The sequence below is a fragment of the Ascaphus truei genome, chromosome 1 (genome assembly GCF_040206685.1).
Source record: "Ascaphus truei isolate aAscTru1 chromosome 1, aAscTru1.hap1, whole genome shotgun sequence".
Taxonomy (NCBI): Eukaryota; Metazoa; Chordata; class Amphibia; order Anura; family Ascaphidae; genus Ascaphus; species Ascaphus truei.
In genome coordinates this window covers 478251670-478267283 of record NC_134483.1, presented here as the reverse complement: position 1 = coordinate 478267283, position 15614 = coordinate 478251670, and the positions used below count along the sequence as shown (strand labels likewise).

Genomic DNA, 15614 nt, shown 5'->3' with positions numbered 1-15614 from the left:
ATGTTCCCAGGCTTGGGAACATTGTATTCACATAAGATTGAAATGGTTGTACCTGGTTTCGTCTATAGTGTAATCACTCTATACATAGTTCTTCCCTGGGTGCCTTCTTTTAACACTCCTGGGAGGTGCATACACTTGTTACTGATAGGAATACATGTATTGGACTAGAAATATGTTTCAACAGTTTAGTGTTAGGACCTGCAAAATTTGGTTATGCCTTGACGTGGCTTGCAGGCTTATAACGCTTTGGTAAAAAGGGTTTAACATAAAACTAATGTTTCAGATATAAAGAGAATACTTGCCAATGCCTAATGCTTGAAATGATTTGTGGACATGGAGGAGAAAGACAGAAGTAATTCAAGTTTGGCCAAAAAGAGAACCTTTTTTTTTTGTTTGTTTTTCCCTTCTTTTAATGCCTTTGTGGCATGCATGTTGTTGGAACATCAACATAATGTTGCATAATTTAATATGCCAGTGACTTTGTTTTCCTATAGAAACTTGTTTTATAATTCTTTTACTGAAATAATTATTTACAGGCAAAGTTTTTATCTGGTGGTATATGGCATCATGGTAATTACATTCCTGAGGGATTGGTAGTATTAAGGGCACGTTCAGTCTAAAGGACTAATTGACCTAGGTTGTCTTGTTCGCTCAAATGTTGAATCGGCATCATAGTGTGTAGGACACATTAGTCCGAGTATGTTGACTTGTAAAAGATCTATTAAAGCAGCAGCCTGCACTGATGCACAGGTCTTGTTTGTACTGTATGTTTTAATATTATATTTCTTAAAAATCTCCTCATGCTCTTTCAGGGGAGGTTTTAGTTTTTCTCATCTAATGCTTCATTCAGGAGATATGAGCAGTTGAGATTGTGTATGGGAGTGCAGGAAATGTACGTAGAGGGTATTACACACCCGAGACATTTTTAGGTGAAAATAAACATAGGCTTTATTAGCCAGCAGCTTTAAACCGAAAACAAATTAGAGCAGAAAACAATAACGAGGCCTAACCCCATGCAGGGGACTGAATAACTTCAGCAGTCCCTATCTGAGTGCTGGAAGACTAGGCCTTTTACCAAGCTTGTGATAGAAGTCCAAAAGAGAGCTACCTTTAGGCAGGGTGCCAGGGACCGGAGTTGCTTGGAACAGGGTCTCTCTTCCCCTGGGATCTATCTAGCAGCACAGACTCTTCTGTGCTAGAGATTCCCTCCCTGCAGTCAATGCTGCAAGCTTATTAAAATAGCTAATGAGCCTGCCGAGCAAGTTAATTAGGACAGTCTTCTCTGAATTAACCTGCTCAGTGCTGGGCTCAAGCTCTCCACATAGGTTTTCCTGCAAAACTACTTCAACAGGGAAGGTACCTTGTTACACTTCCCATGTAATCTAGAATTAAATTGAAAACCCCTTTTCTGACTTATAAAGTTCTAAATTGCCCACCCCCCCACCCCCATCCCCAAATATATCCCGTAATGCCCTCTCCTTTCTGCTCACAATATCCGCCTCTCCTCCGGCCTTATTACCTCCCCTTCCCCCTCGGTTATCCGTCAGAATCCATTCCGCAAACCTTCGTCTGATTGCGGATCCATTGTTATTTCGTGACAGTGAGCATCAGATAATCTGTTCCGATTTTGAATAATGCGTTCAGCGGAATGCATTATCCGGCATCCGATTATCTGTTGAACAGATAACAGACCGACGGATAGCGAGGACCATCTGTTCCTCAGGGAGCCGGATACAAGCGGGTGTGACTAGGAAGACATTGCACATGACTGTACAAGTTTTTAAAAAAATAGAGATATATCTTGGTTCTGAGATAATTTACAAGAATAACGAATATGTTTTTAGCATCATTTTATCCGTCCGATTTCAAATGTCACAAACAATTCACGGTTGTGACTGTGCAAAGGTCAGATATTTGCTTGCCCATCAAAATGAGGAATAGCACTGTAGGTCTCATCCTTCTAGTTGTTCTAGAATGAAAGTTATGGGGTATTTTTATACTCTGGCATTTTTAATTTAAAAAACATTTCTTTACTCTCCCCAAGCCTTAAAAATGTAATTAGAGATTGAGGGGGAGTTGAGGACATGCCCCGGAAGGAGGATTTATTCTGATTCCAATGCAGGGGTTTTTAGGGTAAAAAAACAGGCATTTGGTATATGAATTCAACAGAGTGTTTTTATGCCAACAAGACATGTGAATTCTCCTATTTCCATTTTTACTCTTGGAGCGATCTAATATTGTTACGTGGTAACGTATTTAGATTTTCTGTTTTGATCCTGTTTATTTTATGAAACTCTGCATATATTATACTGTTTATTTCATGTAACATTATTTTCTGTAACTAAGCACTGTTGTTTTATTACTTTTATATATTACATCTAAAATATAATAAGTACTGTCTTTTGGCCCTAATTGAACTTTGAGAGTACAGAGTAACTGCATTTTTGGACACATTTTGCTACAATAGGTTTTTATGTACTAATCATATTTTTTCCTAGTGAAGACAGGTAAGACTTGAAACAATTGTTGGTGGTGGTAGTGAATACAGGTATATTGTGATGGATTGAGGGGAGAAATTACTCAGTTTAGGGACCCGGCAGGGAGGTAAATGGGTCAACTGGATAGCTGTGTATTAACCATTGTCACATACAGGTGCGCTGACGAGTATTCTAAAAATTGCCTTAAACTTGCCTTGGAAATTCTGGGGCAATCACCAACAAGATCCAGGTACATGCTGGGCTCATGCTGCAACATTTCTGCAGGGATTTATGGTCCATCGGATTAACACAGCAGGGGTCCCTGGCAGTCCCATTCAGGGACCCCTGCTGTTAATCCGATGAGCCATTACTTTGTCTGCAGAAATGTCACTGAAATGTTGCAGCATGTACCCAGGATGTACCCAGCATGCACCTGGATCTTGTTGGTGATTGCCCCAGATTTGGTTTAGAATACTCGACGGCACTACAGTACACAAGTCACGTGCTCACAGGTGTGCCGTTCATGACGGACCCTATTTATAGTTTGTAAAGCATGTAGAGATCTTTGTTCCCGAGAGCTTTTTGACGTGAGTCCTTTGGATCATCTGCGCCTATATGCCGCTTTTTAGGACAGAGTTGATCCAGTTACTGAACTTAATCTTTGTCACATTATAAATAACTTTATTTCTTACAGCGCCAGAGAGACCTGAGCAGCGCTAAAAAGTTTAGAAACATTTTATTCTGGAACTTTAGAATAATGTATAACTTTTTTTGTATTAAACATAGAGAAGACCCACCTTAAGACACACTTGCTTAAAGAAGCATATGAGTAGCACCGTAGATATTACTAGACACATGATACATATAGCTTGGCCCCCTGCAGAAGCACTTGCCAAAATTGTCTCCTCCTCTCTCTGTACGTTCCTCCTACATACCAATTAGATTGTAAGCTTCTCGGAGCAGGGACTCCTCTTCCTAAATGTTATGTTTATGTCTGAAGCACTTATTCCCATGACCTGTTATTTATATTATTTATTATTTATATAATTACCATGTGTATTACTACTGTGAAGCGCTGTGTACATCAATGGCGCTATACAAATAAAGACATACAATACAATACAGAATGAAACACTGATTTTATTTTATTGTTTAATAGGCGTACCTCGTCACCACCGTTGGGAAATCTGGAAGTTTTTAGCAGAGCAATACCAGCTAAGACATCAACTGCCAATTAAAAACCTGTTAACAGACATCCCTTACAAAGAACTACTAAAGCAATTAACCACCCAGCAGCATGCAATACTTATTGATCTGGGTAAGTAAGATTCAACCATTGTAACCATTGTAACCATTTTGACGTACAGTGTACAGCAATGTTTGCTTAGAAAGAATGGTTAATAATTTAGATGTATATTAGATTATTTTGTATTTCTATACTTATTTGTTCTTATGAACATTGACATTCATGTCCTACTCATCACTGAGATTTAAGAATTAAGGGAATTTATTGGAATATTCCCCAGTGGCTATCTTTCCATGAAAGAAAGGTCTTTTATTCGTTGGTTAAAACTATTCGGAGTCCAGTAAAAATGAAGATAAAATCAGGTTATTGGTGTACTTGTCAGATAAATCATTTTAATTGCTATATAATTTGGAGATCCTTGTAACAATGTGCAAAATACAGACTACAAAACTAATCCTTCTTCAGCCTTAGTAATACTCAAAAAATGTGAAGACCTGTGCTCAACTAAAGGGCAAATATTAGAAGTAAGGAAAATATTAGAAGTAAGGAAGTAAGGAAGTAAGGAAAAAAGAGCGAAAAAGTACCCTTGCATTCGTCAATCACAAATGCAAGTAGAGAGGAATGGATGTATGGAATGAAAAAAACTTTCAATCAAAGCAATAGTCAAAATGCCTTTGCTGAAGCCTCACGTACGCAAATAAATTAGAGATAAAATGGAACATTTTCAGGTTGCTAAAGTTCTGAGTGAAGTACCTCAAGAATTGGTACTAGGCCCCCTGCTTTTTACTTGTTTATTAATGACCTTGAGGTTGGCATAAAAAGCAAAGTCTCCATCTTTACTGATACTAAATTGTGTACGGTAGTAGAATCAGAGCAGGATGTAATTTCTCTCCAGAAGGACTTGGAGAATCTGGAAACGTGGGCAGGTAAAAGGCAAATGAAGTTTAATACAGATAAATGTAAGGTTATGCAGTTGGGAAACAAGAATAAACAGGCAATTTACAAATTAAATGGGGAAAATTTTTAGGAGAAACCTTAATGGAGAAGGATTTAGGAGTGCTTGTAGACAGGCTTCGCAATAGTTCCCAATGTCATGCAGTAGCTGCAAAGGCAAATAAGATCTTATCTTGGGAATGGAAGAAAAGGAAGTATAATTATGCCCCTCTATAAAGCATTAGTAAGACCACACCTTGAATATGGAGTACAATTTTGGGCACCACTCCGTAAAAGACATTGGAACTAGAAAAAGTGCAGAGAAGAGCCACCAAATTAATAAAGGGGATGGAAAATCTGACTTATGAGGAAAGGCTACCTAAATTAGATTTGTTTACATTAGAAAAAAAGAAATGTCTAAGAGGGAATATGATCATTGTATACATATATGTAGCCCTGTTTCCCCCTAAAGAAGATGGTTACTGGTGCTGCCCTTTACCTGTTGGCTCACAGTGGCCTAAGCCACCGCCACGGGGAGCCTGGGGTGATATACTTACAACCTTGGTGCAGCGCCTCCCAAAGTAGTGGGAGGAGCTCCTTACAGAACCCAAACAATGAACACACACAATGTAAAATAGAAAGAGTTAATATAGAGTGAGTATAAGACATGTTACAGTAAAGGCCTATGTGACTAAAGATACAACTACCCACACGCCTCACACGGCTGTATCCCACCACCGTGTAACCCACACCGTGTCCAGAGAATCCCAGTCCCACAAGGTCCCAAACCCAATGTGTGTGACCGCCCTGCCCACTAAATGGAGTGTAGTATAGTTGGTGCACTTTATGTAAGGTACCTGCCGGGTACTCCAGCACCGTGGCGCGCCGACTGAACGGACAAGGGATCCGCCGATCCAACGATAGCCTCCGCGACGGTCCGCCTCCACGTGGGATGGTATCCCGCTGGAGTGTCCCACCTTGATGACGACAGTCTTTGTCAGCAGGAATCATCTGGTCCCAGATCAGCTTATCAGGTGTGCGCAGCTTGCAGCTGTGTCCCTGATCTATTTACTAGCTAGTGAGGCAGGGTCATACCTAAGGACCTGTCCCTGTAGCAACCACAACCTAAATGATGGAGTCTGGGCCTAGGGGGAATCTTGCTTAGAACAGAGGGTCACAGACCCCTGCTCACATACCTCTTACCCCTGTCCTGTCCAAACACCGACTGCCACTTCCTCTTCTAGCGCTCAAAAAAGTATCTCCTCCTGCAGGAGACCTAGCCGCGTGATTGGCTCCCTGGCGTCATGTGTAACTCTTGTCCCTAAGCACTATGGGGCTTGTAGTCCCCACGGAACCTATGCCTATGGCCCGCCAAGTGCGCTCACACCACTGCGTATGCGCAACACTTCAATGGCCACCACACACTCTCTGTGCATGCGCGAGCCTCCGCATGTGCGTATACACCAATCCAACATGGCAGTGCTTAGATTACAGAAAAAAGATTATTACAAGAACATACAGTAACAATAATAAATGCAGAACAGTTTCTTATCATTAAAGGAAAAAACATAAGTAGAAATTCCTATACTTTACCACGTCATAGGTTTTTCCCAGAGAGGTCACTGGCGTAGAAAAGATGAGAACTCTGAATAGAAAGTGAGAATTCAACAAGGAGTTTGTTTTGGTATGAATCATACCAATCTTTATGCCCAGGCCTTCTGCATTGAAGCACACATAAAACCCACCCCTGTCGTAAATCAGCTGCTTTGTGGACGTTTAAAATCTGACTAAATATATAAAACACTCAAAACTTAGTTTCCCTAATATTTAGAGATACGCGAGTCAGATCAATAGATTCAGCCAAGTTTACTGAACGTAAGAATACCGACATGCTCCTAAGTTTGGGTGACAAATGGATATATGTCCCTGGCCACCTCCTAAACCACAAGTGTTTGGCCTTATTGTATTTGTCTAATTGTAATAAGTCCAAATATCTAAACGTTATTCTTTAGAATAGAGGTCATCACGATATCCTCATCATTTGTATGTATGTCTTTATTTATATAGTGCCATTAATGTACATACTGTAGTATTTCACAGCAGCAATACACGTGACCATCATATAAATAACAAGTAATACAAATAACACATAATGGGAAGAAATGCTTCAGACATAAAAGTAACATTTAGGAAAAGGAGTTTCTGCTCCGAAGAGCTTACATTCTAATTGGTAGGTAGGAAGAAGGTACAGAGACAGTAGGAGGGTGTTCTGGTAAGTGCGTCTGCAAGGGACCAAGGTTTATGTATGAGGTGTAAAGTATCAGCCACGGAGCTGCTCATATGCTTCGTTAAGCAGGTGTGTTTTAAGATGGGTCTTAAAAGTGGATAGAGAGGGTGCTAGTCGGATATTGAGGGGAAGGGCATTCCAGGGGTGTGGGGCAGTCAGTGAGAAAGGTTTAAGCATAGAGGGCTTTAGAAACTAAAGGGGTTGAGAGAAAACATCCTTGAGCAGTCGGGATGGTGTGTAGCGAGAAATTAGGGCTGAGATGTAAGGAGGAGCAGAAGACTGTAACGCTTTAAAAGTAAGAAGGTGAATTAAGTGTGTGATACAGGATTTGATAGGAAGCCAGGAGAGGGATTTCAGTAGGGGAGACGGGGAGACGCGGAGACAGATTTAGGAAAGAGTAGAGTGATTCTGGCAGCAGTGTTTAGGATAGATTGTAGGGAAGACATGTGAGAGGCAGGAAGGCCGGACAGCAGGAGGTTACAATAATCGAGATGGGAGGGAATGAGGTCCCGAGTCAGAGTTTTAGCAGTCGAGCAACAGAGGAAAGGGCGTATCTTTGTAATATTGCGGAAGAAAAAATCTACAGGTTTTAACTACCTTTTGAATGTGAGAGAGGAGTCGAGTGTGACTCCTAGGCAGCGTGCTTGTGATACTGGGTGTATGATAGTACTTCCAATAGTAATATAGAAGGAGGTAATAGGGCAAGGTTTGGGAGTAGATATTAGGAGCTCTGTTTTTTACAAGTTAAGTTTAAGTCGGCGGAGGGCCATTGTCACGGGAGACCAGTGCTTTTTACAGAAAAATAACCCGGATCCTTTGAACAAAGCACGAGATAAAATAAATTGCGATTTATTTACACGATACACACACACAGCTTGATTTACAAAATAACTTGTATAAACACTTACTGGAATGGGGCAAAACGAAATAAAATGTCCTCTGGAACGAAATCCACAGAAATCAAGTCTCTAGGCATCAATTCCCATAAACGGGGTTGCTGCACAAAAAGCCGTGTAACCGTCCTTGGCTAGGGGTGCCGCTTGCAGCCCCTGTTTCTCCACCGAAAGGAATATTTTCGTTCTGTCCTTGCAGGATTCATTCTCCAATCCTTAGTTCTAATGAATTTTTGAAGCAGGGTGTAATCCTTAGTTACGGTGTTAGGATCTTTGCACCGCACGTGGTAGCTCAGATGAATCTTGTTACATGATGGAACCAACTCCTGACTGGCTGCACCAGACTTTTTAAAAACACCAAAAGCCTATCTGTATCATGTGCAGCCAATCTTTTGCGTGGGAACCAATCATCCCACTTATAGCAGAGTTCTGCCAGTCTCTACAGAACCTGGCAGAGAGCTTCAGTATAGCAACTGAGCATGTGCGATAAATGCCATCTTTCCCCATTTGTCATGCTAGCCCCCCTGACGGCGCAGCGCTTGAAAGTCTGCCATTTGCTGGATGCTTATTGAGATTCTCTTCATCTCTTTTTGCTAACAAAAGGTTTAACACGGCCATATCCTGGTAACCCCAATGGTTAACATCCTCATCTCCTGGCCTTTGAAGTTGGTAGGCGGAGTATCTCCGTATGCGAATTGATTTTTATCCATACTAAATTACTTCCTTACTGTAATAAAAATATAACCCTTGGGGATTGTTAAAAACCATTTTATTTTCCCCTTATTCAGAAATACATTGTTACAATAACCCATACATTTAAAACATGATATGATCCTCGCCACCTTATCCCTGGTGGGAGACACACAGACAATTCTAACACATTTGCAGGTTTGCAGCCAGCTGTGGGCTGCAGAGCTGACCCTTTACATTTTAATGTAACCCCCTACCGCTCTCTCCACCTTTATATCTGGTGAGAAAGGTACAGAACCCCTCACTGGGTTCTGGGATTCGGGCATATCCCGGGATCTGTAATGTAACTCAGTTCCCTGCCATGGTTTGTGCTTAAGCAGGGGGATTTGGTGGTGAGCTGCAAACTGCATTCTAGAGAGGATTTTGTCTGGTGGTCTGTGTTCCTCATGTCCTCTTGAATCTGGGGAGATTCCTGAGTACATATTTTTGGGGTACCCGCAACATTGGCCCCCTTCTACCCAAACACACCCTGACAACATTTTACCTTAATATCACCCCTGAGACTCACGCCTTGCACATCTCCGCTGGCCAGCACTCCTGGGAAAGTAAAAAAAAACCACATATCTTTATTACACATTCAGTTACATGCCATAATTGGGCTGCAGAGCTGACACTTTACATTTACCCACTATGACTCAGGGGACCCTGTTACATGGCTTATACAGTTGATACACTTTCTTGTTCTTTTTTCTTTTTTTTTTCCAGGGTTGGAACCAGGTGTTTCTCCAGAGCTATTGTCGGTATGATAGGCCCTACGATTGCCGATAGTTACTTGTATTACTACCTGTTTTTTAAAGGGCCTTTAGATAGCCATCCAATAGGAAGCCACAACCAATGGTGTTGCAGCTTTGTATTGGCATGAGATTTGGGAGCCATTTTGTTTTCCTTGGAGGGAGATTTAAACACGGTAACCTCACCTGTAAGTACGTTCGCAACCGTGGTGTCCCGAAAACTAAGAATAGTGCAATTCAGCTTTCCCAGTATTAAATCTGTTTTAGCACCAACTATGCCTTATTAGACATTCATGATGTCTCCCACAGATCATTTTAAAGCTACAGTATTTAAGGCATTAAGTAGATGTTTGAGTATCCTTAACTAAACATTATTTACTAATTTTCTCATATATAATATTGTGATTTGGAGCTAGTTCAGATAGGGTTCATAATGTGACACTTCAAATAAGTTAGGTCATGTGCTACAAAGTTACAAATATTGTCACACTGCTGTGTATGAAGACCTTTTGAAACGCATGTTGTATTATAATTCAATCCCAAATACCACTTCCTGGGAAAGGAAGCATGTTTGGGTGGGTGAATATTATATTTTGGAGATGCTGACAAGTTATAACTAGTGTTTCTTCAGGCCATCTGTGATGTTGATTCTTCACACACCCAGGAGTTCTCCATTAGAACCATGACGGAGTTCCATGAATGAAGCATGGGAATAAAATAACTTTCAATGTCTCCATTCAGTTCCCCTTCCCACCAATCTTGTCCCACCCAACAAACATGCTAAAAAATGCACAGTGAAGGGAAATGAGTCACAGCGTTTTAGTTTTGCAAACCATGTTGCTATACTGTATAAGAAGGTTGAGAATTATTTTTAAAATATATATATATTTGAGAGCGTCTGTTTGTTGAAATAATTAAGATCACTATTGAGGACTTCATCCAGCAGTGAATTGACAAGGGGATAATGATAGATATATCTATCTCAAAAACTAATAGACTATACCGTTTTGTGGCTAAGGAAATGGTTTTATTTGTGCGCGCTTTCGAGGTACACTTATTCTTCTTCCGGTGATGTTACATTGAATAAAGCAGGCAAGGGGCTTACTCAAAAAAAGTACATCTTGGAATGTGACTAGAGCCCATCCCTCCCCCCCTGTGTAGTGTGCGATTTATGACTTGAGGTGTTAAATAGTCCCTAAATATAAATATACACCCCGCATTAATGTACGCAATGGGACCGGAGCATGTATGTAAAGCGAACATGTACTTAAAGTGAAGCCGTACCTTTTTTCCCCACTTACCGATGCATGTACTGTACTGCAAACGTCATATACTGCATATACAGCATAACTGATGGAAATAACGCATTTGTAACCAAAATAAATACAGTAGGCTTTATTGAAAGAAAATCTTAAATGTCAGATGATTTTTCTTACTACTGCAGGCAGATGCAAAATGGATGAACGAAAAATTATGTAAATGAATAAATAACAGAATATTAAATATTTTTATCACCATTGTATTTTCTATTTCCTGGCATAGGGAACTGAGCAGATCTATTTTGTACTGAAAGGAAACAAATGCTCTCTGAGGTCACTGGAGGTAGACATTTAGCAATGGGATTTACTAGTTTAGCTTTCAAGTGTATTTTGTAAGAGAATGCGCTCTGTAAATACAGCACTGATAAATTATCTTCAACACCTACTGTGACACACATTGTAGTCCTGTGATCTGTGGGTAAGGCTACGGCCCCACTGCCTGCGCTGCACGCGCGGCTGCCAGGCTGGCGGCGCGTGCAGCCGAGTTCCCTGGTCTGCAGTGAGCAGCAGGGGGAAAAGACCGGGGGGGTGGGGAGTTTTGACGGGGCACGGCCATTACATCACCCGGCAGGTTCGCCCTCATTGGCTGAACCGCCAGGGGGTGTGACCAAGCGCTCCGTCGCTAGTACTAACAATTTTCCTGTCTGCAGGAAAAACGCACCGCGCTGCGCGGCGGCCGCCCCTCGCAGCGCGCCCAGCCCAATTGAGGGGCGGCTCTTGTCCCCGCAGCGCCCGCCATAGTGCGCACTGCAGTAGCCAGCTGGGACCAAGCCTTACATGGTGGGGGAGTGAGGAACTGGCGTGGTTCTATTTAGTTAAAAATAGAAGAATTGTCTTGTTTGGCATCTCTTATTTTGTCACTTGCTCACCATAGAAAAGGCGCACACTGTTTTTGGAGGGTGTTTGTTTCTGACCACAGGTGTAACACGTGTGGTTTTGTAACTCTTGATGTTGTTTGTTTAATAATTGAAGGACAGGCAGCCTGCTCAGTATGGGAGTGGGCGTTTTGTATGTTGAGCCAGCAGAAATATTTTCTTCTTGTCTGCCTTGCACACTTGCTGATGCTGTGACAGAGATGGCAGAGAGTCATGAATGCAATAGTTTGGTTTTGTACAGTATTCTAACATTGGGTGTCTATCATGCTGCTTTCATGCTCCGTTTGAAGCAGGGCTGATCCTGATTTTAAATAAATGGTGACCATAGACTTGTGGCTGGAAAGGCAATCAATCATATTATGCAGTTTTGATGGCGGCCCGATCTCTCCGTTGCCCCTGCACTCCCGCTTCGCCTTAGGGGACAACAAGCAAGGAGGTTGAGATATTGTTGAGAGGTGCGCGCGCCGCCGTCAAGCAGCGGGGAGACATATCCTTAGTGTCCGTACTCGCGAAGCGAGTGTACGTACACAGGGGTATGATGCAACTAAAAATATATGTACGTTCTCGCGAGTGTACGTAAAGTGGGTGTACGTAAAACGGTGTGTATGTGTATCTCTGTCCCTGTGTCTCGCTCTCGCTCTCTCTCTCGATATACGTCAGGTGTTGTGGTGTACATGGACAACTTGGCAAGAAAAACAGCAGAGAAAAGATGTCTCGGAGTGACGCGTATTCTAGCAGTAATATTTTACATACATACATTGTAGGGAACAAAGTTTTCATTTTTTTTTTATAAGGCAAAGCTGTCCCTTTGGTGGAAAGATAAAGTGCAGATATAGTACAATAAATTGTGCCTATTGAAAAAACTGTTTTGCAATACTGGTTTTAAACTTGCCTAGAATTTTACACAGACTTTGGAATATGTACTTTACAACTTTGTTGCATGTTGTCGGTATTCTAAATTATATTCCATGCAATATTATGGAATTGTATGGAAAAGCTTCAACAGACATTATCAAAGGTCTCTATATAAGATGGGAAATATTTAAATACCTCAAATCTTGTACAAACTTTAGGAGTTAAGTCTGTATGCCATTTCCCATACCAGCGGTTATGTAACTTTACATGAGAGTTTAAAACTAGGGGAACATGCTTTTCAAAGCGGTGTATTCATCATTTTACATCTTGTCTAGCGAGATGGAGTGGCTCAGTGAGTAAAGACACTGACTGGCACTGAGCTTGTGGGGGAACCTGGTTCAATTCCCGGTGTCGGCTCTTTGTGACAAGTCACTTTATCACCCTGTGCCTCAGGCACCAAAAACATAGATTGTAAGCTCCACGGGCAGGGTCTGTGCCTGCAAAATGTCTCTGTAAAGTGCTACATAAAACTAGCAGCGCTATGCAAGAACATGCTATTATTATTATTGTCATTATTATTGTCTGAGTGCACAATGTGCACAAAACTGCTTAAATTTGAAAAAAATGTTAAAAGAAATAGCAAATACAGGCTATTAACACTTAAGAGCACTCTATGAAGTATATTATGATTACTTTTGTTTGGTGTTTGCATTCCTTTTAATGATCTACTTAATCATGATGTTCGTTGGTAAAAATGCTTTGTCTGAAATTATAAAATGCATATTGATATTGACAGAAACGTCTGTTGCTGGCAAATTGGAGGTTTTGTGTAAGGCTGGGCCATGGAGGGGGTAGCAGGGCTGAGGCGCGCGGACGCTGAGGCTCGTCTGCTGAAATCTGTGCGATTTCATGCCCATGCAGGCGAGCCAGCGGGGGGAGACTGAGGGAGGCGGGGCAGTGACGTCGCTGGGCCAATCGCCCGCGACGCGTCAACATCACGGCGCCGACGTCACGACGCCGTGATGTTGACGTTGCTCCGCGCTGATTGGATGTTTTCAGCCGACAGCGCTCTGAAAAACAGTTTGGCTGTTGGCTGAAAAATCCAGCGCCTCAGCACGCCTGCAGACGCTCGCGTGAGCCCCCTCTAAAGACATCCTCATGGGGGATGCAGGGGCTCAGCGCGGAGCGTCCGCACGGCTCAGCACGGACGTGCCTTCTATGGACTCAGCCTTACATGTACAGTACAGTGTAGCACAGGGCTTTCCAACAGGATTTCCTAGGAACCCTTGGGTTCCCCTTGCATACCTAAATGGTTACCCACAATTTTCAAGCCATTTGAAAATTGTACAAAATAAAGAAGAATTTACAATGCATCTGATTTCAGACACGCTAATAGAGAGGGTTGGGATTCCTTACAATGCATCTGATCTCAGACATGCTATTAGAGAGGGTCCGGGTTCCTTACAATGCATCTGATCTCAGACATGCTATTAGAGAGGGTTGGGGTTCCTTACAATGCATCTGATCTAAGACACGCTATTAGAGAGGGTTGGGGATCCTTACAATGCATCTGATCTAAGACACGCTATTAGAGAGGGTTGTTGGTTCCTCAGAATTTCACAATATAATTATAGGCTTCCTTAATCATAAAAGGTTAAAAAAAAAAAAAAACACTGGTGTAGCGTGCGACATTGCTCTCCCAGATAACACAACATATCCTGTTATAATGCAGAATAGCACAGAGATTCCTTGTTGTTGTATTGTATTGTATGTCTTTATTTATATAGCGCCATTAATGTACATAGCGCTTCACAGTAGTAATACATGTGGTAATCAAATAAATAACAGATAATATAAATAACAGATCATGGGAATAAGTGCTTTAGACATTAAGGAAGAGGAGTCCCTGCTCCGAGGAGCTTACAGTCTAATTGGTAGGTAGGGAGAACGTACAGAGACAGTAGGAGGGAGTTCTGGTAAGTGCATCTGCAGGGGGCCAAGCTTTATGTATCATGTGTTCAGAATATCCACAGTGCTATTCATATGCTTCTTTAAGCAAGTGTGTCTTAAGGTAGGTCTTAAAGGTGGATAGAGAGGGTGCTAGTCGGGTACTGAGGGGAGGGTCATTCCAGAGGTGTGGGGCAGTCAGTGAAAAAGGTTTAAGGCGGGAGAGGGCTTTAGATACAAAGGGGGTAGAAAGAAGACATCCTTGAGAAGAACGCAAGAGTCTGGATGGTGCATAACGAGAAATTAGGGCTGAGATGTAAGGAGGGGCAGAAGAGTGTAAAGCTTTAAAAGTGAGGAGAAGAATGGAGTGTGAGATGCGGGATTTGATCGGAAGCCAGGAGAGGGATTTCATGAGGGGAGATGCTGAGACAGATCTCGGAAAGAGTAGAGTGATTCTGGCAGCAGCGTTTAGGATAGATTGTAGGGGAGACAGGTGAGAGGCAGGAAGGCCTGACAGCAGGAGGTTACAGTAGTCAAGACGGGAGAGAATGAGGGCCTGAGTCAGAGTTTTAGCAGTCGAGCAACAGAGGAAAGGGCGTATCTTTGTTATATTGCGGAGGAAAAAGCGACAGGTTTTAGAAATGTTTTGAATATGAGGGGCGAATGTGAGAGAGGAGTCGAGTGTGACCCCAAGGCAGCGTGCTTGGGCTACTGGGTGAATGTTCGTAGTTCCAACAGTAATGTGGAAGGAGGTAGTAGGGCCAGGTTTGGGAGGAAGTATGAGGAGCTCTGTTTTAGCCATGTTGAGTTTAAGGCGGCGGAGGGCCATCCAGGATGATATAGCAGAGAGACATTCAGAAACTTTGGTTTGTACAGCAGGTGTAAGGTCGGGTGTTGAGAAATATATTTGTGTGTGTCGTCAGCATAGAGGTGATAATTAAACCCAAAAGATGTTATTAGGTCACCTAGAGAGAGTGTATACAGAGAAAAGAGAAGAGGTCCCAGGACAGAGCCCTGGGGTACCCCCACAGAGAGATCAATAGAGGAGGAGGTGTTAGCAGAAGAGACACTGAAAGTACGATGGGAGAGGTAGGATGAGATCCAGGATAGAGCTTTGTTCCGAATGCCAAGAGTATGGAGAATGTGAAGGAGAAGAGGGTGGTCCACGGTGTCAAATGCTGCAGAGAGGTCGAGTAATATGAGCAGAGTGTAATGACCTCTGTCTTTGGCAGCATGGAGGTCGTCATTTATTTTAGTGAGGGCTGTTTCCGTGGAGTGAGCAGTGCGGAAGCCAGATTGTA

General features: G+C 42.3%; 1 protein-coding gene across 8 annotated transcripts in view; it reads left to right on the top strand.

Annotated features, from left to right (window-relative positions):
* The window catches only part of TBC1D1 (TBC1 domain family member 1), a 224477-nt gene that overhangs the window by 185237 nt on the left and 23626 nt on the right, over nt 1-15614 (top strand). For all 8 annotated transcript variants that reach the window (XM_075567919.1, XM_075567916.1, XM_075567934.1 and 5 more), the window contains one exon: nt 3637-3795. In XM_075567919.1, the coding sequence (XP_075424034.1) occupies nt 3637-3795 (159 nt within the window). The remainder of the gene's footprint in view (nt 1-3636; nt 3796-15614) is intronic.